The 22,277-nt window shown below is 44.7% G+C and overlaps 1 protein-coding gene across 4 annotated transcripts in view; it reads left to right on the forward strand.

The window, feature by feature from the left end:
• LOC125698644 (monocarboxylate transporter 2-like) overlaps nucleotides 1–21,879 on the forward strand; it is a 28,167-nt gene extending 6,288 nt beyond the window's left edge. For 2 of the 4 annotated variants that reach the window (XM_048957286.1, XM_048957285.1), the window contains exons 4-6: nucleotides 12,965–13,108; nucleotides 16,876–17,751; nucleotides 19,536–21,879. In XM_048957286.1, coding sequence (XP_048813243.1) covers nucleotides 12,965–13,108; nucleotides 16,876–17,751; nucleotides 19,536–19,828 — 1,313 coding nt within the window. In that variant the 3' untranslated portion in view covers nucleotides 19,829–21,879. Of the gene's footprint in view, nucleotides 1–2,280; nucleotides 4,400–4,703; nucleotides 4,964–12,964; nucleotides 13,109–16,875; nucleotides 17,752–19,535 lie in introns of those variants that run through there. The other 2 variants (XM_048957284.1, XM_048957287.1) reach the window with 2 other exon arrangements.
• The last annotated feature ends 398 nt before the right edge of the window (nucleotides 21,880–22,277 follow it).

Consider the following 22,277-nt stretch of genomic DNA (forward strand, 5'->3'; position numbering starts at 1 on the left):
ACTGCACTGAAGACCACAGTCGCAGTGCCCTGTATGGACAATCCAGGTGATGAGTGTGTCTTGGAAGCTGCTTTACGTGAGGTCATGTTTGTGGCACAGAGGGGTTATTTGGAAGGTCACTCTGCAAGCCCAGGATTACAGCAAGCTTCAGCAAACACTGCACTGGACCCAGTGTCTCCTCTCTTTGATCTCATAGGGTGAAATGGATGTACGGTGTCAAAAGTTCAACAAGCTCCTACAGAACAATCCATGTAAGACCTTGAAAGTTAATACTAAAGCATCATGCTCGATCTGCTGGACAACGGTCAGCCAGAAGAGCAAAGAAACACGGAAAATGCAGGCACAGGAGCCTGGCTGCTTTCACCTACAGTAACACTATGTTGCATCACCCTGCATTAAGAGCACAGGGGCTGATCTGCAGGGATGTAGCACCCAGCTGTCCATACTGCCCGTTGCACAAATAACCTCTTCCCTTGGTTGATTCTGTTTCTTGCTTCCATGTTGCAGTATGGGAGGTAGCAGGAGCAGCCTTGTCTTCGGGGCAAGGCAGAGGTGCCTGCTCCTATGGAGGTTATATGGGTTGCCTCTCAGGACATTATGGGGAGGTTTCTGGGAGCAATTGCAATCAGTCAGCAGGTGAGGTAGACTGGAGAAAGATGGGATATAGCTCTAATTTTACTTCCCCAATGCTAAAGGGCTTTTCTTCACTGCATGCTTACCTTGAGCAAGGAGGTATGCACTTGTCAGCCTGGACTTGAGGAGATCTGAACCCCACATCCTACAGTGGAGTCCCCGTTGCTGTCAGTACAAATGAGTGACATGCTCTGCATTGATCAGAGTGTGACAGCACCTCCAGCACAGCCTTCCACCCTAGCTGTTTTCTTGCCTGTTTGTGTGCATGATTTGAAATGCCACTCAGCTCTGCATTTGGTGACATTTAGGAAAAGCATGGTGTTTGTGTTATTTTTTTGTTTATCATTCACGGCTTGGCATGGCTGGACAAGGGTAGATGTGGCACTGAGGGATGTGGTTATTGGGCATAGTGGGGGCGGGTTTATGGTTGGACGAGGTGATCTTAGAGATCTTTTCCGACCTTCATGATTCTGATTCTATGACATCTGCCATTGATGTTAAGAGCTGAACTCTGCATCTTTGAGGACTCCAACTATGTTGTTTTTTCTCTTATAACAGATTTTCCAGACATATCAGAGCAAAGCCCTACTGGGATTAAGATGTAAATGAGACAAAGATGCAATAGCAAAGGAATAATTTGCTTTAATTCCCTAGTGAAAACATTCCAGTTATTAGATTTAAATTAATTGTCACCATCTTCTTACCAACACAAATGTTTCTGTTTGGGTTACTGATTAAAACCCTGAAACAGGGGAGAAGCAGAAAAATTGATGTCACTGTTGTGTTTAGGTTGTGGTTTTTGGGAATTCAGTGCTTTAGTAGGATGCTTTGCATATATGGTGGGTTTTGCCAAATAACTAGCTATATTAGGATGGATTGATCCCTTAGAAAACAAAATATTATTATAAAAGTAAATGCATTTGTGTATTTTTGGAGGACTGGTGTATCTCTCATGAGACACTGTGCTGAGGAAGGTACCAGTGTTGTGTCTGTGTCCCCAAGGATAGCCCTTTGGTTGTGCAACTAGTGCTGCTCATAACCTCTTTCATAAATGGAGGGGCAGTTTTAACCTGTGTTATTGATTGGTCTTCACTACTACTGCATTTTGTTAGTAAATAGAGAGCGACAGCAGTACAGCTTTGAGAAACACAACCATGTTGTGGGAATGGGAACCATGGGCACTGAAAGAAGGGCAATTACTTCTCCAGGTGCTCTCCCACAGCAGAGAGAGGGACAGGTTGTTGTTTTTTTTTCTTTTTTTCCTCTTTTCTTAAAGTGTTAGCAGTTTCTTAAGCCTTTAATTGACTTCAAAAGGCTCAACGAGAGAAAAACATTGTTGATTTACAGAGCTGTAGCTCCCACCTCTGACTACAATAGAGCACCTTGAGCAAAAGGCTCTAGGTAACACCCTTTCTAAACACCAACCTGGCCCACAAAGAATGGAATGGTAGAATGGTTTGGGTTGGAAGGGACCTTTTAGGATCATCTAGTTCCAACCCCCCTGCAAAAGGCAGGGACACCTCCCACTAGATGAGGTTACTCAAAGCCCCATCCAGTCTGGAAAAATGAAAAGAAATGCTTTCCATTCTCTGAAGAGCCCACATTTTTTTACTTTTTTTTTTTTTTTTTTTTGAGGGGAGGGATAAGGAAAACCCACAGGTGGCCAACACTGGTCACTCTTCAGGCTTCAATAAGCAAAGGACACTTGATTTAAAAAATCAAGACTTAAAATATCAGCAAGGACTGCAAGGAGTGCAAAATGGGTGGAGGAGGAAAATCTGGGTAGACAGGGAGCAGATTCAGCCCTGGGCTTGTTCCCAGCCCTTTTCCCCTTTGCCCCTTTTCTCTCCTCAGCTCTGGAGCTGAGTTTGCTGGGAATACAATAGCTATCATATATTTACATGGAGGATTGCAATAGGGAAATGAGTCAGTGGAAAAAGTATTTTGCAATTTTAATCAATTTTATTGCTGCCTGCCAACAAATTAACAAACCTGCCTTGCATCCCTGTGGATGCAGGAGTGGAGTTCGGCCCTGGGGCTGAGCTCCTGCCCCACATCTCCCTGCATTGCAAGGAAGCCCTTTTTGCTCTCCCCAGCCCAGGATTTCTGCTGCAGGCTTGGTGTTGGAAGAACTCCCCACCTGCTTTCCCTCAGATGGATGCATTCTGCTTATGACCATCTCATCAGAGCAAAAACACCAATGCAAAAAGGGATGGTTTTCAGGGATCTTTAGAAATCATTTGTTCCCTTTCCAGTATCTCCTGTAGCTATGATTTCCTGCTCTAGTTCTGTTGTTACATCCAGTTTCTGTGGACTTTTACCCAGAAAATGCCATGCCAGTGTTTGCTGCAAAGGAAATTCATTAAATTGCACTAAATTTAGCATTTCTGCAGAAGGAACCTCTTTCATCTCCCAGCCCAGACTGCAGTTGGAGCTGTGCTGTGCCTGGTTGGACAAAACCATCCCATCCCCACGTCCCCTTGTTCAGCTGCAGACAGGGTTTTTTGTACTGGGGAGGTTTCACTGTCCTTTGTAAGGGCAGATTTCATGTTTGCAGGGCTGCACCATAAAAGCAGGCTGTGTGAATGCCTGCAGATCATAAAGTGGTGCTGGGCTGCACCACGACAAAATTCCCCAGGTCAAGGTGCTGTGGCCCCACACTTGGGAGTCAAGGACTCCTTCTCTGCTTGAGTTTACTCAATTTTATAGGAAGAAAGGAATGGCTGTAATACGTGTCAAACATCTTACAGATGTATTGTAAGGGGATTTGTAAAGCTTAACAGCACCAGGAAAATGACAGAGCCAGACAGCAATTCCTTTCCTTTCTCCATTATTTCTTAATTGCCTGTGTAGAAAAGTGGGATTTATGGTGGCACACGCTGTGTGGGTAGTGCTGGAGGGAGGCTGGGATAGGGAGGAGGGGATCTCCTTCTCATTTCATTAATGACTGGCATGTTTGCACCTGAGCCAGAAGTTAGCAATTTGTGGTGATAAAATGAGAAGGAATGCCATGTGGGTCCATCTCCTCATGTCCTTGGGGAAACCTAAAGAACAAACCTGCCCAAATCATGCCGGTCTTCATGTTTGCACACAAATGGAGGTGGCTACATCAGGTTGCCCAGAGAGGTGGCGGATTCCTCATCCCTGGAGACCCCCAAGGTCAGGCTGGATGGGGCTCTGAGCACCTGGTGGAGCTGTAGGTGTCTCTGTGCACTGGGGGGAGTTGGACCAGATGGCCTCTAATGATCCCTTCCAACTCAGACAATTCTACAATTCTACGAAATCCATATGAATTTGCACAACATTGGGGCTGAGAAATATCCTCTGAAACCTGTCAGGCTGTTACTTGAGCCAGGAGGAGGCAAGGCTGAGCAAGACGTGAGCCTGGCAGCAATACACAACTTTCTAGCAAGAGCAAACAGCCCTGATATTTCCCCCAAACATCGGGTGTCCATCTGCCAAGCGCTGTTGTGTTGTAGCAGTATAGGAGAACAGTGCACAACTTCGTAAGGAGAAGGGAAGAAAGCTGATGGAAACATGGAAAAACAGTAATTCCTGTTTAAATTACTGTGGGTGGTTTAATTAACCCCAAAAGGGTGGTTGGGTGCTGGTCCTTGGTGCAGTAGGGGTGGGGAACAGAAGATAAGGAGGAGACAAAAAAAAGCAGCATTATGTGTAAAGGAGGCTTGGTCTGCTGGCTCAGCATGGGGTGGGGTTCAGGAGGCTGTCCCGTCCCATCCAGCACCGCTCAGAGCTGCTCCTACAGGTGGGTGCTGCATGGGGCTGTGGGGTCTCATACGGGGTTGGGGAAGCCCTGGGGGGCTCCCAGTAGGGGCTGCTCCAGGCTGGAGACATTATTTTGAATCTTAGCTTCATCCACTGGCATTTCCAGCGTTGGCCCACTCTTTCTCCAAGGCACCATAGAGATGCACTGTTAAACCTAGCCGATATGTGCAATATTCGCGACAGCAAAAATCAATAGCTGGAAGCTGTGCTGGGGCCGTGCTGTCAGTGCAGCCCAGGGAGCACCGCCAGCACTGACCCTGCCCATCTGCACTTTTATTTTTCAGGGCTTCCCAAGGAGCACCAGGTGCCCGCTTGCGTCCTGTGGCAATGCCGCCCCACAGCGATGCAGGGCCAGTCGCCGGCCCCCCGGATGGTGGCTGGGGCTGGGTGGTGGTCTTCGGGGCTTTCATTTCTATCGGCTTTGCGTATGCCTTCCCCAAAGGCATAGCCATCTTCTACAAAGAAATCCAGGATTTCTTTGGCACGTCCTATAGCGAGATCGCGTGGGTCTCCTCCATCATGCTGGCCACGACGTACGGCGCAGGTGAGTACGCCTGCCCCAGCTGCTGGGTCTGCTGTAAGACAGATAGCAGTCGGGTATCTCTGCTCTAGGGCAGCATGCAGGGAAAGCACCAGCACCTATCTGTGCTGCTTTATCAGCAAATCTATTTTCTAATTGCGTTTTCCAATGTGGTTTAGGGAAACGTCCACACGCAGAGCGTAGTTGAATGAAGGGGGTGTTTATTTGGGATGGGGTTTTTCTCTTGCCTCTGACATGCAAACTACAGCCAGTACAGCCAGGTATGTAGCTGGAGATGGTAGTGGTGCTTTGCTGTCCAGAAGTCAGATAACTTATGGCAGTGTTAAATGATGGGGGCTCAGCCAAGGGTGAGCACACAGGAGAGCAGCTGCTTGTTTCTTGTGGCAGGTTATAATCACAGCAATGGAATTACTAGGGTCAATCATTCTTATCAGTTGCAAAGCAGTACACAAGTTTGCTTTTTCTCTTTTTTTTTTTTTTTTTTAAATCATTGTGATAGCATGTTCCTGACTCAGCGAGAGCCTTGGTCTACCTTTAATAAAGTTTGCAATTGAAGATAGACAGAAAGTATGCTCTCTGATTGCAGGAAACATCACTGGAATTTATCTTGGTTATTAAATCAATCCTGGAAATATTTTTTGTTACCAAAATTGTGTATTTTTCTTCTTCCCTATAATGCAATGTGGAGCAGTTGTTAAAGTAATGATGCTTTATAGTCAAGCGGAAGCAATGCTCGATTCAGAACCTATTGTGATCCTCCTTGTTACAACTCAGAGCAAAGTCTTGGTGCCACTGCTCTGTTTGAAACGTAGCAGACAAAGAGAGCAGCTTGCTCAGTCCTCTGTGCTGTGCCACCAGCCTGCTGCAGCGCACCCAAGGAGTCCCAGTGCCCTGCAGATAGCAGCTGTTGTTTGCAAACATCCCCGGGAAGCAGTCCTCCAATTCCTTGGCAAACTCTTTGAAGCAGGGGCTTGTTTGGGGGAGCACTCCTTGCTGTAGACAGAACGTGTGTTTGCATTTTGTAATCGCAGTGAGGCTGCAGAAGACAATTCCATTGCTCACAAACAAACAGTAAAACGGATCAGTGTGCAGCAAAGTAGGCAGCCCCGTGCTCTTCTCTATCAAATAAGGTTCTTATGCACTTTGTATCTGCTGTAGTTTCCATTGGAATAAATAGGGGGCATAACTTTCAGAGCAACCTGTGTATGAAATAGCAGCAATGTTCCTGTAGCAGCACTGGGCTTCTCTAAGGCTTTAAGGAGGCGAGAACTGTGGGCAGAAGTGATGCCTTACATTACCAGTAGCTGTTAGTATTCATGGAGCACAGCTGAATCCTGATCTTTTCTTGCTATGCCTGCTGTGGTACTCCCCAAATCTCCAGGGTGCTGTTCGTACATCTCCAAATTTCTACAGATATTAGGGAATCGCCTGCCTGTCTTACAAAGGTAGGCACAGAGAGCAACTTCTTGCAAACACAACAAAAATCAGAGTGTTTTTGAAGTGAAAACCTTATCCCGAAGCCAAGAAGTATTCATTACTCTAGTTATTTATTATTTATTGTTTTGAAATTGAATGAAACATCTGGGGATTTAATTCTGGAGATGCCCAACAACTGAGTCTTTTCTCCAAAGAAACTTTCTCCCAGAGCTTGTAAGTGCTTAATAGAGCATCAGCTACAGCAGCAAGCAAGAGATTGGGAAGTTGAAAGTCAACCACTGACCTTGAGCATTTAATCCAAAATTTTATAGCTGTATTTTATTACATTGCTGGCATGATAAATTGCAGTGACAGGTTTAGAAAGGACCTTACAACATGCGGTGGCGTCAAGCTATATTAATAATGAGTTTGATTCTGCAGTTCTTAACTTAATCAAAGCTGTGTATGTTCTGTCTGGTGTGGTCTGAACCTCATCAAAACCTTCTCTGCTACCAAAAGACCTCACCCAAGTCTCTGTACTCAACTCAGTTGATTGAAAATAGCCACAGCTCCAGGGCAGGAGGGGCCCCAACCCATGGAGCTGGATGGTGTTCTGTGTGTCCTGCAGAAATACTGATGGCAGGGGTGTGACAGTTGGACTAGATGATATTAGAGGTCTTTTCCAACTTTCAGGATCCTATGGTTCTGTGATTCTAAAGAGCAAAGGGCTTATTCTTCTGCATTATGTTTGAGGGGCTGCAGTATGGTCTTTCCATCACTTTTTGTAACTGGACATGCATTGTTCTGCCTGGTTGTTTTGCATAGGCTGAAGCAAGAGGGAACACCAAATGGCACACCGCAGTGTTACCTGTGGTGCCCATGCAGACACTGGGGACCAAGCCCAGGTACTCCTGGCATGAGCACAGCTCCACTGTATAGTGCTGGATCATAGAATCGTGCCATCCTTCTGCTCACTGTGGCCATCACTCAGGGTCCCAGCAGGGTTGAAGGAGCTTCCCCACGTCACTGAAGCACACCATCTTCCCATACCGAGGCAATATGTGGGCTAGCAGCACCACTTCGTTAAGGAAACCAGGTGAAAGATGATTTGATTTCTGTAATGGATGATGGTATGGATTCTTCTCCTGACTCTCAGAAAGTGCTCAAACCCAGCAAGGTCACCATGTATGTGCTTATATTTTTTATTTTTTTAAATAGCCCTGTTCTGGTTAGGAACAATAATAGCACTATAGGTTTGGGTGAAATATTTCTGTGTTCGTGGACTTCGTCACAAAGCTTTATCATTTTGTCCTTCATTGGAGCTAGAAAGGTCACTGGGCAGGAGTAATAGAGATGTGATAGACTTAATAAAAACAGAGATTAATATGAACTAGAAGAAAGCACAGGATTTTGCTTTTGGTTGGGGAATTGATAATGTTTTGCAGGCAGTTGTTAAGCCCAGGAGTAAGTTATAATTCACTCCAAAATGTGAAGTTAACATGTGTGAAGGCTTCTTCCCTTGGTCAGTACAGGATGTGTTCGTGTGTTGCTCTAGGAAGGGGTGCAAGAAAATTGATGCCAACTTGTCAAGAGGCAGTGGTCTGAAGTTGCACCAAGAAAGGTTCAGATTGGATATTAGGAAAAATTTCTTAGAGTGCTGAGGCACTGACACAGGCTGCCCAGGGAAGTGGTAGAGTCACCATCCCTGGAGGTGTTCAAGAACTGTGGAGATGTGGCAATGAGGGATCTGGTCAGTGGACGTGGTGGGGATGGGTGGATGGTTGGACTTGGTGATCTTAGTGTTTTTTTCCAACCTTAACGATTCTGATTGCCCAACATTACATACTCTCTCATTCCAATTATGTAGGGCTTCTGATAGATAGACAAAGGCTTTGGAGAGTGTGCCCAGGTAGAGTATGGTGTAAAAAGGGCCGAACAAGGGAAGTTAATCAGAAGGAATACATGTGTAGGGAGCTGATGTGGAGCTGGACTTCATGATGGAAGGGATAAAAAGCTGTGGTTCTGCTAAAGTAAAAGCTTAGCTACAAAAGTTACGTGAAAGAAATTCAGAAAACATGAAGCCATGACCTTCTGAAGGTGAGCAGCTGTGATGTGCTGGGGTCCAACCCAGCGGCCCAAGGAAGCATTGAGCACAAGCAGCTTTGTGTTTGGCACCTGCCATGCTGTCCCCTTGAAGGAGCAGTTATTTAATTGCTTAAATACAAAGTGACATGAAGGACCTTGGCTCCAGCCCTGATTTTGGAGATTTTGGCCTGTGGCTGCTCTGCAGTGCATCAGTAGTGAGGGCTGGGAATTGAAATGCCAGGGTACTGATCAGATAAGATTGCTGGATAAGGATGAGGATGCTTTGTCTCTCTCAAGCTTGGATCTTATCTGCTTTGTTCTTTTTCTTTTTTTAATTTTAACCTCAGGATGCTGCCGTGGAAAATGTACATGTAGGGTCCTTGGCTTTCCAAGGATGTGTCTGGTGAGTGCACGTGCTCCTCAGCCCCTCTTGTGTCCTGGCAGCCTGTTAATAACACAGGGCACTTCTTTCATTGCCTGGGTAATGAGAAGGCTGCTCTGCTACAAAGGCCTGGTACCCTGGTGGATAAATTACGAGGCCAATGGCAGTGTTGTTATCCCACCAAGGGAATGAGATTATTACTGAGGAAATTGCAGGCCTGCTGCTGCCGTTGTTTTACTACTGGTGTAATAATAGGCTTTGGTTTATTAGTATAAATGATTTCCCTCCCTTCCTCCCAGCTGGGTACGCTCCCTCCTTCTGTCCCCAGTGACTCCACGCAGCCCCCGCCAGTCCTGTCCGGCTGAGTCTCTGCACATTATCTGTGTTTTCACAGCAGATTGGAAAACATAAACTATCATCTGGGCAGCTCTGACCAACGTCTGCACAGCCACAGCTCTTCAGAAAGCTGGGAAAAGCTGAGCTGTGCATGCAGCCCCATTGCTGGGGACACAGCTGCTCCCACATCTCCGCCCCACGCGGAGCACACTTTGAAGCATTGCTGTTTTATCACCTGCACGACCATCATGTGGTCCTGGTAGCAGATATGTGGTATTTGTACGGTGTTTGCATGGTCAGAAGGTCAGTGTTGTGAAACCTGGGATAAGCCCACGTTGCATAAAGGCTTCTCGACTAAAGGCTGCCTGAGCCTGGTGCAGAAATATTTCCGCAGCAGTTCATCCCAGCCAGTTTCTGCTGACGATGGGGAAAGTTGGTGCTTTTAATATCTGGTCAAGTTAAAAAAATAAAAATAAATCACAAAGCAGCCTTTACAAACGAGGGATACGTATGTGGTCACAGGTAAGGCAGAGAAGAACACTTGAAGTAGAATTCTTGTTAAAAATACACTGGTGTTTTGCACTGGCACTGCAAGTTTTGCTGGCCATAAAAAATTCATAAGGCTTCCTGAGAAAAACAGAAAAGCAATTCAGGTGTCTATTTCTTGAGCACTGTCACACTTGCAGGAGTTTAAGCCAGTCTGGATTGATATTTCTTGTTAAGTGTCACATCTGCCTTACATCCTTCCTGCCCCATAGTTCAGTGGCTCAAGAAGAAGAAATGACAAGAAGGCCTGGCTTTGTGGAGGAGAGATGGGAAGAGCCCGGGGCACTTTGCATTTTCTTCATGGTTTTACAGTCTCCTCTTCAGGGTCCTTTTCACTTCTGCAAATACAAAACTCAAGGTGAAAAGTAATTGGACAAGCTAACAAATGAGGCAGGGCTTGTGTGCTTTCCCAGCGGCGAGCTGCTGTGCTCTGCATGCAGCCATGATCAGCTTCTGACACGGCCTTCCATGCCCCAGCTGACAGCCGATGGAAAGCTGTCACAGGTATGAGAAAGGAGAGGCTTTGTGCAGGAAGGGCACTAAACCAGGATGATTTATGTGAGCTGGGGACAGCGCTCTGCATGATGTCAGTTTTCCTGGAGCGCAATTGTCCCAGCAGCATCTTCAGGGGATATATGGTGTGAACGGTCCTCTGGGTGAGATATGCCATACCTTCTCCCCGTTGGCAGCCCTGTGTCAGCAGCTTCATCCTTTTAATACAGCATGGTGCAAGGCAATGATTGAATCTTACCTCCAATTTCCCCATTAGAAATTGCCGCGTGCTCTCTGCTGCGATGGGGATTCTGTAGGGAGGATGCTGGCTTGGTGATGCTGCTCAGGTCCCCACAGTGCCATGCCTGGGGACATGCTTTGCAGCCAAGATGGCTTTTGCTCCTTAGAATGATTTCTTAGGGACTCCAACAGCATTCCCGTTGCTGCCTCTGCAAGGTCAGGCAGGGCAAATGGCAGCTTTCTGGGCACTTAGTTGGCTATTTCTCTTATTCTGTCCTCACCTGGATCTGCAATTAAGAAACAAAATCAGCCTAATCCCCTGTTAGCTCCTTAGCCAGGTGGGGTGGGTTTGAGGGCAGGAGCCTGTGGTTCCTGCATGCCAGGGCAGTGTGAGCAAGCAAAGGTGCCTTGGGATCTAAGTTCCCATAGTAGGTTTGTGTGTGGTAATGCACAGCATCTTTATTCTTCTCATGCATGCTGAATAACCAGTAAATGACAGGTCCTGTTTTTTCAATTCCACTCTGTTTCCAGATGCTGTCACACTTTTAATTTTTGCAATAGCTGCAAGCAAAGTAGTAATCTTGTTTCCCATTTCCCACCACTGCGGTCCTGGCTTTGTTGTTCCCTCCTCTTAATTCCTTTACCTGACACGAGCTTTTTGATGTTCTCTCCAACTCCCCACAGTGCTGCTGCCTGATCTCACCTCTGATGGCTGATCCCTATGAGCAGTGTGCTGCGGGTCCTGCAGGGCAGGAGCAGTACGTTGGCATCTGTTGGGGTGACACTGATCACTGCAGACACCTGGGCACGGTGGAGGTGTGAATGTCTGTGATTTGTGCCTGCACTGGCAGGGTTTGTGTGCTGAAGTGTGCACAGCTATGTGACATATTGCGTGCTAGAGTTTCTGCTGAGAGATGGGACAGCTTCTAAAAGGCTGCTCCTTTAAAGACTATGGACAATCACCTCTGTGTTTCTGTAGGTCCAGATGACTTAAGTGGAAGTAATTTGGAGGACGTGATTTGCTTCAGTGCATTCAAAAGGTCTGCTCAGGACTGCTATGAAACCTTTGTCCTGTGAGCAGCACAGGGAGGTTTGGTTTTCTGTCTGTTTGAGGCCATGTGTTGGATTCTCCTGTGTCTCATAAGGCATTGGTCTGGCAGATGCTTTCCCTGCAGGCTGGGCACTTGTTGTGACCTTTGCTGTGGATTCTCCAGTGTCTGGAAAGGTTCTGAGCAGATGCCCTACTCCTGGCTTTCTCCTCTCCCTGGTTGCAGTTGGTATCTTCAAGGTCTTCAGCACCAGTGTGATGTGAGTGAACTGGTCAGAGAGCCCAAATGCTGGACTGTGTGGACAAGCATGGACTGTGATCCCATATGCTGTGCTGCTTTAGCAAAACAAGCTCATGGTGCCTTGAAGTTAAGGTTTCAGGGTGCAGAGACTAAGGCTGCTCCTAAGCTCTTTGCCATTCCCTGTGGGCATGGCCCAGCCTGGGCTGATAGCACCCTTGAGACTACAGCTCTCCACCCGGGCAGGCAAACAAATGGGGCTGATTATCCCTCTGTAAAGCTGATAACGTTGATGATAACAGATGAACACTGTTAGCTGAAGGTCACCCAGACCTGCAGTAAAGCCTGCCTGAGATCCCCCCTGACTGCTCAGGAGAGCAGGGAGCTGTGTGGTTGGGACACTGTCTTCATGGAGGCTGCCCCAGGGGAGAGCTTTGTGCTCTTCTTAGATAAACACTCAGCAAAATTGGTTCTGTTTCGAGCAGGAGTTGGGACCTGAAACCTCCACAGTCCTTCCAACATACGTGATTCTGATTTCTACAGGTCTTAGAACTAACTTGGGCTACAGTAAACAAGAACTTCTGTCCAAAGCCACAATCTTGTTTCACTTCCTCAGATTTAAATGCTTCCTTTTGGTATCTGCAGTCTTTGTTAAGCCATTTCTCTCTTTCATAATTTTGTGTTTTCCTGAACTACTTCTTTAATAAATACAAGACCAAACTGGTTCCCTGGAACCAGTTCATCCATCATCCTGAACTGTTTCTACCAACGGAGGCTGCTATTAAGAATTAATTAACTGTTCTGCTCAAGCTTAAATCCTGGTCAGCAGTATCGGAATTGCATTAAGTAGAGACATTAAAAATGCAACAGTGTTCATGATATCAGCCTCATAATACGAACCACTGCTTTGTGTGTGTGATTTAGCATCCTAATAAATCACGGAGCTCCTATGCTGGGGTTGCGTGTTCACCCAGTATCACTGTTTGCCTGCTGTGATGAAGCTGTTCATTCCTGGGGCAGGGACTGTCATCATCACAGCCACCGTGTGGCATGGGACACACTGCCATCCCCAAGCAGTGCACATCGACTTTCTTTTTCTGTTTTCTTCCTGAACTCACACTGGAAGCTGTCAACAACACCCAGGGGTACTGATCCTGCTAGTTTTACCTGTCTTCTGTCAGACACTCCCACTTCAAGGACCTCATTTCTCTCTTTCCCCAGGTCCCATTAGCAGCATTTTAGTGAACCGCTATGGCAGCCGACCCGTGGTTATCCTCGGAGGCCTGCTGTGTGGCATTGGGATGGTCTCAGCTGCTTTCTGCACCAGCATCGTGCAGCTCTACATCTGCGTGGGCTTCATTACAGGTAAGAAGAAAGCATTTTCTTTTGACTCGCACTTGAAGTTCATTTCTGATGGCTTGGGCATCCTCCTTTGGGCTAAAGGCAATGGGACTGTGATGGCATAAAGCTGGCAGGGGCCTCCTGGCTTGTTGACTGCAGCAGCTGAGCTTTAGCACGAAGCCTGTTCCCAGTTTAGCTCCATGTCCCTGGCTGACCATCGCGTGCAGGGATGTATTCTTTGCAGCTGAGTGCTGTCAGCCAGCGGCAATGGTGAGGATGGCCACTCAGCTCCTGCTGAAGTCAATACAGGCTGACTGTGCTCTGCCCAGGGCAGGGCAAGCCCTCCCAGGTACAAATACATCTGTGAAGAATGCACCCGTTCTCTGACGGAATTGTGTGTTAGCTTCCCTCTCTGAGACATATGAAATGAAATTACAGCGTTGCTTTGGTTTACGTTGCATTTGCCTGCGTGCCAGGTTAGGAAGTCTTTATCCGAAAATAATATTCATTAGACCCACAACAATTATATTTTCTTATTAAAGTTATCCTTTGAATTTTCTGTAGTGAAATATGAATCTCCATGTTGGAAACTCTATTAGGAGAAGGCAAAGGCCCAGTAGTTCAAAACTGGCTTTTGAGGTTGCAAGGTACATGCTTTACCTGAGCATTCCCTGGCTCAGTGCAGACACATGAAGTATTGTGGCTCTCTGTACGTGAAAAGTGTGACTCCACCCTTTAAAATCAATAAAACCAGCCACTATCAAGGCAAATAGGGATGGACCCACATTGCTTTATCAAATCTGCACAGTACTGAACAAACCCTCATGTAGGATTCCATCTCAAAATGTAGTGATGCATGGACTTGCGTTATTCCCCACCAAAAAATAGCATCCTCTAGCAAGCTACCTAATGCTGGATGAGCACGTGGAAACCATAAGTCCTTGTTGGTAGAGCTGGGATGTTTCCTCAGAGAGATTCACATTTTTCATGGGAGATGCCTTCCCCCTGTATGCTGCATATGAGGGTGGCTGTATGGATGAGATCTTAGCTAATAACCCATCATTTCCAGGAATGGTGTTTGTGCAGGGGAAGGAATATTAATTTGACAGAGAGAGGAAGATGTTTGTAATCCTGCTAACATGCTTGATGCCTCTAATTATGCCTGAAGTGCTGTTGCTGGTCAGGCCTAACATGGAAGCATTCAAGGGCAATTATGAAGCTGCCTGCTCATCACATGAGATGGTGTTGCTGTACAAGAAAGAGAGCCTTCTGCAGGGGTGATTTGCTAAAAAGAAAATGATGTTTATCATCACACATTTTCCAGTCTTCTTTCTGGGCTGATGTCAAGGTCTGTGTTTCCAGAATGCCCAGGGATGGAGGCACAACTGGACAGTTGGTACTGGGAGGTATCCACCACAGTCCTGTGCCTGTGGCACGTTCATAGAAATCTCTTCAGAGGAGCAGAGTGGGAAGTGCCTGTTTACAATACAGGGATTAGACAAGGCAATCTTGCTTGCTTTCTTGATTTTGTCTCCTTCCATTTGTATGCAGAGCAGGGGCCAAGCTCCTGTCAGATTGCTGTTGGAGGCAGCTCTGAAGCAGCTCTGTCCATGATAGCACAGAGCTGTGGGCTGCATGAGGCACTTCCCTGCACATGCTGTAAAACCCAGGTTCTCTTCCTCACTAATTGCTTGTTTCTCAATAGTGCTTAGACAAAGAAATGGGGCGTGCAAGCTGTGGGCCTGGATGGATGCCAGCCTGGACACACTGGGTAGATGTTCAGGCACATAACTGAGGTAGAAGAAGCAGATTTCAAAGCTAAACACAAGCCGATATGGACTGGTCTGATTTCAGTTTAATCTCTATCAACAGGGCCATCATTAAATACAATGGAATCTAGGGTGAAGTACATAGAAAAATTAAACTTGAGTCTTTAGCTCTTGAGGCTGAGCATTTAAATACCTGATAGGGTCTTCCCTTACTAATAAAGGAAAAACAAGATCAATAACTACTCATCTCACTCGTGCAGCACCACTACTTCCTCCTGGGGGAGATGAGTTTAATCTAGGGAAGGATGTTTTGTGGATCACGGGCTTGGTTCTGTTCATGCAACAGCATCAATAGACCTTTCTGTCATATCCCTGGGGAGAAAATGTGGTTATTTGAGTAACAACTTCAATCATAGCAAAGTTACTGTAGTTTCAAAAAGCGGGAATAAAATGGGAATAAATATTTCCACCTAAAGCCAGCCAAAAGGTTAAAGTAAATTGAAATTCCAGTCAGCCAATTTGAAACTCTCCAAATTTAATTAATGGGAAGAGCATGATGTAATATTAAATTAGATTTGTCTGACTGGCAAATTAATGTTCATATAATAAAAGATTCAAGTTGATTATTGGCTAAGTGGGCAGCTGGCATCCAGTCTGATTTTCCTTCACCTCATGGTATGGAATAGATCTAAAAAGGATTCTGTGAAAAAGACAGTTCAATATTTGCACATATCTACCAGCCTGGGAATATGGACTTCAAGCAGATTCTAGTCTACTGTGCTGCATCTTCTTGGGTGAAAATAAATCCCATTTCTGAGCACTTCCAGCTGTGCTCTCTCACAATGCTGTGTTTTGCCTACACAGTTTTTGGGTCAGTCCTCCTCATAGGCATGAACCCCATCCCTTATAAATTAGGAATAAGCTGTATTTCCTAATGACCTACCAAATGCATGGGCTCTCCAGAAGCAGAAATTCATATTGAGAATATGTTTCCTATCAAGGCTAGTTTCAGTGAAGTTTTTTTATTTCTTTTTGGAGTTGTAAACTTGCAAGTAATTAAAAAATACATATCTGAGACTTAGCATAAAGCATAATTTTGTAAAACTGTTCAAATTTAAGCTATCCAACATCAGTCAAATTCTCCTGCATCAGTTGGTTTCTACCCTATCAGTGACTAATGATAGCATTCCTTAATTAATTTTGAGGACCTTGACCTTTCTAAATTTTCTTCTGTAAAGCAATATGCCTAATTATGTACTGCAGAGTTAAACAAACTAATTATATAGACTAATGAACAAGAAAAAAATCTGCATGACCCTATTTTCAGGATTCATGTTCTCTGGTATAATCACTTCAAGGATTACATTTCTTCTTTGTTCTAATGGGGCTCATTCTTTCCCAGATAGGGTGAAAAATACGTGGCATAATTTTAAAATGTCGTTTTGATGGAGATTTGCAAATTTAATCTTTTAAGGAAATACTACAAATCTTAGAAATGTGTAAAAAGAAGAGATTAACATTCACTAGTGCTCTTAAACAGAACCACAGAGCGTTGAGGCCATCACTGCGTTTGGTGTTTCTTTCAGATTTGCGCTGTGCAAGAGAAGCTGGATTGCTGAATTAGCAATGCAGATTTATAATATCATTTAGATATCTACATGTAGTAAAAATAAATTTTAATTAGAAGAAACACTCTGCGGTCCTGTGTAATTGCTATCCTCAGTAGCTGTTTTGCTGTGTACTTGCAGACCTCTTAATCTTATGCATCAGACACGGCTCGCTCACACCACCAAATGAGGAGCATCTGGGAAGTCTGATGTGACCTTTGTGGGCACGTCTGGGTACCCACCACCCATGGAGGGAGAGCTGGCAGCAGTTTGCATGAGAAGGATGTGCTTTGGTGGTTAGCACCAAATTTCATATTGAAGAGCTACTGGTTCCTCCACGAATTTGCCTAGAACAATGATTTGAAGACACAACAAAGCTTTCTCTGTATGTCTCAATTGTTTGTCTTTGTTTCAGGACTGGGACTTGCTCTCAACCTCCAGCCATCAGTGATAATCATAGGGAGATACTTTTTGAAGAGAAGACCTATCGCGAACGGCCTTGCTATGACAGGGAGCCCTGTCATGCTTTGCACCTTGGCTCCTCTCAACCAATTCCTTTTTGACAATTACGGCTGGAGGGGCAGCTTTTTAATTCTTGGGGCAATTTTATTACACTGCTGTGTTGCTGGAGCTCTCTTCAGACCCATCAGTGCAGACAAAGTCTCAGTCAAACCCCAGTCAGCTGGGGAAGGGAAGGAGATTCTGAAAGAAGAGGTCACTAAGGATGCCAAAGAAATGAACAGTCCCACTAACATCTGTATGGAGACCAAAACAGGAGAGGAGGAAGAAAGGGACTGTTGTGAAAAATTCAATAAGTACCTTGATTTTTCCCTCTTTAAGCACAGAGGGTTCTTGATTTACCTGATTGGAAATGTGCTCATGTTCCTGGGCTTCTTTGCCCCCATTGTTTTTCTGGCACCCTATGCAAAGCACATTGGCATTGATGAATATTCAGCTGCTTTCCTCCTTTCAATTCTTGCCATCGTGGATATGGTTGCCAGGCCGACCACTGGCATCATTGCAAACAGCAAGTGGGTGAGGCCACGGATTCAGTACTTCTTCAGCTTCTCCATTGCTTTCAATGGCACTTGCCATCTTCTGTGCCCACTGGCTTCTGGCTACACAGGGCTCATCATTTACTCTGTCTTTTTTGGCTTGGCCTTCGGCATGGTTTGTGCCATGCTTTTTGAAACTCTCATGGACCTCGTGGGAGCTTCCCGCTTCACAAGCGCTGTTGGCTTGGTCACCATAGCAGAGTGCTGCACGATATTGCTGGGACCACCCATTGGAGGTGAGTGCCTTCCTCCTCCTGCTTTCACTGGGTAGTTGCTCCCTCAAACTGCATGTAACTTCTTGCCAACACAGTTTGTGAGAAGAGATTCAGAATCTTTTTTTACTCTTCTTCCTACCCACCTTTCTTCTGCTGGCAACCTTAGGTGTCTCATCCAGTAATTCTCCCCTGCTCCTTTCTGTGTAGTACTGGAGCTGAAGTCAACAGTCTGGGGAGTGATGCAGAGCCTTTCAATTTTTCATATTACCATGTAGCTGTAGTGTGACAGAAGCAGCTGTATCTTCCTGCTGTCTTAGAGATTCATTATTTAATTAATGACAAACAAAGAAAACACAATTTAAAAATGACCGTTTTCTGAGCTACATAATTTTCTGTGTGGAAAAAAGAACTTAATGACCAGAGATTGCTAATGAGGCTGAAGCAGTTCTATGTAATAATCAGTAATATTAGTTTTGTAGGGTTTTCCCTGCTACTTTAATAAGCAGCAAATTTATTGGTTCTTTGGCATTTTAATAACCTACTGCAGGGTTCTGCTTCAATGAACTAAGTAAATTGTTCCCAGTGTGTTTTATGGCTTTATCTTATTCTCAAAGGAAAAGAGGTAGGTATCCTACTGTTGTATTTTCCAATACTCTACTCATTAAAACTCTCATTGAAACCTATTTAGGAGACCTCTAGGTCATCCTGATTAGCAGAAAAGGAAAAAAAAATTGCAATTAACATTTGGTTGATGTTTCACCACCCACATGAAATGCACCGTGCATTGAAAACAGAGTATGAAGACACCTAAGAGTGATTCAGGAAGAACTAGTCACCAAAAACAGTTGAAAATTACTCTTTTTGTGATCAGGAAACGTATTTGGTGGCCACAAAATCCCTTGTTAGTGTTATGCAGTGGGATAATTGATCATCAGCTTTTCACATCGAGGGTCAGTCAGGAAGTAATTAAGATCCCTCACTTTAAGGAGGAGAACATATTCCAAAAAGTCAGTGAGGAAATGGATGATGGGCCAGTTTCAAGGAGGTCTATCTGCACTATGAATGCCAGGTTAGGAGTTGGTCTTTCTTTCATGAGGATCTGGGATGTTACGAATGGTCCATGATGCTCCAGTAAGTGGGAATTAATGCTTAGGATCATAATCCCAATAAGATTTGCATTACATTTTGACATAATGGAGAACACTGACATTTCAATTAAGCCGTCTCCCTTCAATTACTCTGTTACTCCATAACAGAGGCATTAACCTTTCAAAGGAACCAGTCACATTTGTCTTGGCATTGAAATTATCTGACACTGAAAGCATCATCTTTGCTTTCCCTGGAACTAATGTTTTCCAGTTCCACGCTGTGCACTTTAATCCTCAGATCACAGGTAGAAGTGCAGAAAGGGCAGCTGTGGCCAAAAGCTGAGTCCCCTCCAATGCTGGAGAGTGACCCATGGTGGAACAAATTGATGGGGCTCTGTCACTAGTCTGAGACCAGACCCAGTGGCCAGGTGCCACCTAACACCCAGCTTTCAGACAGCTGCCACCATCCCGTTCCACTTCATTGCACAAACTTCTGGTAGTGTCACCTACATCAACCTTAACCACCACAGGCTGTAAAGTGGAGCACATGTGAAGTATCTGTGGCATCAGAGTGCTTGGGGAAGAGAGCAGAAGTACTGAGAATGTTTTATTTTATCCTAAAGCCACAAGGGTGTCCTTTTACAGATAGGAACTGATATCACAGAAGTCCTTCCTTCATCTCTGAGTTTCTTTTTTTTTTTAATATGTCTTTTACAGGAACACTTATCGATACTTTTGGGGACTATAAATATATGTTCATTAAATGTGGGGCTGTGATGGTCCTGGCAGGAACGTTCCTGTTCATCATGAACTACTATAATTACCGTATGCTTGCGAAGGAGGAGAAGAAAAGAAAGGAAAAAGAAGAGGATACTAAGCCTGTAAGGACAGAAAACGAAGGCAGAAATAACTGGAACAAAGAACACGTGCAGGAGGGACCTGAGTTGGAACCTCTGAGAGAGGAACAAGAAGGACTAAAGAAAGAAGTAAATGGCACAAATGAAGTTTAAACCAGTTCTTGTGGCTGGACAGGGAATTACCTCCATGTTGCTTATGTTGGCACTAGCTGTGAAATCACACCAGATTTTCTAAATTTTGTCCTGTACTTTGCCATGTGTTTTCTTTGTCTTAAGAGAAGACTAGAACACAAACAAATTTAGTTTCTTATAAAGTGCTGGGACACACAGAGCAGCATCCATCCACGTACCAAAGGATCTGAACCATTTTTCTTCAGACATTTCCCATTTTCCAAAGGGCCTGTAATCACTACCCTACTATTATTCCCAGTACTATAGCTCTGTTTGGTGAAAAGGACAATGACCAGCAGGGTCAATGCTGAGCCCTTCCACCAGCTTCTATGGGCTTTGCATTGAGCACTGTGGTGGCTGGATCTACTCACCATGCAGTCCAAACACTTAGACTTTTTGATTGCATCATCAGAATTATCCCAGGAATTTGGTACCACCTCTATCTCACGGGAAAAGAAAATAGACCAGATGCTCATCTGAAATACACAAGCTAGAGTCAACTGAACACACAAGGGCAGTGCGTGCCTGTGCTAGCAGCAAAGCAGCCTGTCCCTGTGGCCAGAGCATGCTAGGAAGGAGCTGACTCGGAGTGGCTCATGGTAGCTTGAGCATGGACTTTATCAGGGACCTCTGCATTTGGCAAAATCGCATTTTTCAAGGGGAATACATCAAGCTCACATGCTGCAGGAGTCCTTATTCCAGGTCATTTGTCTGTGCAGGGCAGAAACTTAGTCTTAAACTGCTTAAATTTTGTTCAAGTTTTTTTTTTATTATTATTTTTTTTCCCCTATGAGGTCACATATTACCAATATCTAAGTGCCTTACAGTTTTTAGTTTTTTACAACACCCTGGTGAAGCAATAATTACAACTAGTTAACTGTACAACTGAAATGGGCATCAAGTCAGTGAATAAAGCTTAGACATGATGTAGCTGAAATGGGATCCATTGCCCTGAGTCAGGAGCCTTGGCCATATACAGAAGAAAGCAATCAGCAGCTGAGGAAAGGAGCTGACAGCCTGCCACCTGAGCACAGGCATCCTACTGCTGGAAAATAGAAAATACCAGCAAGTGTGCATTAAACTACTGCCTGCCTCCTTTGTGCTTTGTTCTATTTAAACTTAATGATTTAAAACACTGTCCTAGAGATGGAACTTTGTGCATTCAGCCTGCAGGGAATCTGAACACAGCTGCCTCCTCCCAGCCAGTCACCAATGGTGCTGCAATATACCTGGTGGCCTCATGCTATCCTGCTGCAGGAAATACTGCTTCCCTGGGTCAATGTTGCAGAAGTGGAACAAGGCCATGTAGGAATCTCTCCTCTGCTGGTGATAATGTTGATCCGGGGTCTGACAGCAAGCGCTGATATATTTTGTAATAAGCAGCCATTGCCTGAGAGCTGTGGATGCTGAGCATGGCATCCCATAGTTGAATCATAAGTCTTTTCAAGTTTAGCTCCAAGTGGACAGATAAAAACAAAGACTTTGGAGGTAGAAGACCCAAACCTGAAGGTATCAGCTGTCCATAGGGCAGCTATCACCTTTCTTTGCATCAGTGGAACCCATGTGACCAAATAAAGTTGTCTTTTTCTTTTTTTTTTTCCCCATATCTTTCTCACCCAAGAACCGTATTTAATTATCACTTACATACATGCTATGAAGAATGACTTGTAAAAATCTTGCCACAGATACAACTGTCCTCTTAAATGTAGATCACTCACATCTCCTAGCAAAGTTCTACAATGAAACCTTTTGTTTCACTGAAGAATGATGGTTTTTATCTATTGACAGCAGTAGGACTCAAATTTATTCCTTATATTGCATTTCTTGGAAAAAAAACAACAACAAAAACAACCAGAATTTGTACAATATATTTAGCATTTTGTTGCTGTTGTTGGTTTTTTTCTTTTTAATGTTCCTTATTTCTGTCAAATGTATCTATGGATGTTCAGTAAGAAAGGTGTTAATAGGAGATCCTGAACATCTTCTAATGTACCTTCTGGATGCTTTGATATGCTTAATAAATGTCTTTAAAAAAAAAAAGATTTGACACTTATTCATTATAATCCATAAGGCAACTCTGTCTTTCTGTTTGCTAAGTATTTTATCTTTGCAGGACCCCAGCCTGAGCTCCATGTACATGGTAATACAACTCTGATTTGCAGCCTCTTACCCCAGGGCTTGCATCAGAAACTCCTTACAGCACAGTTTCTCAGACATTGAGATATTTGCAGTGACTGGAGCCAGTCTGACTCACACCTCCAGTCGCAGGAGCCCATAGTAAGTCTGAAAGTAGCTGAGAATGACCTGGTGAGGATTTGGCAAGATTATTTTCATATCTTCTCACCAGGTCACATCAGTTAATTCTAGGAACAATGACCCAAATCCTCCGCTCTCCTTACTGCAGGAGTTAGTGCTAAGGCTCTTTGTCTAA

This window comes from Lagopus muta, chromosome 11 (assembly GCF_023343835.1).
Source record: "Lagopus muta isolate bLagMut1 chromosome 11, bLagMut1 primary, whole genome shotgun sequence".
Classification (NCBI taxonomy): Eukaryota; Metazoa; Chordata; class Aves; order Galliformes; family Phasianidae; genus Lagopus; species Lagopus muta.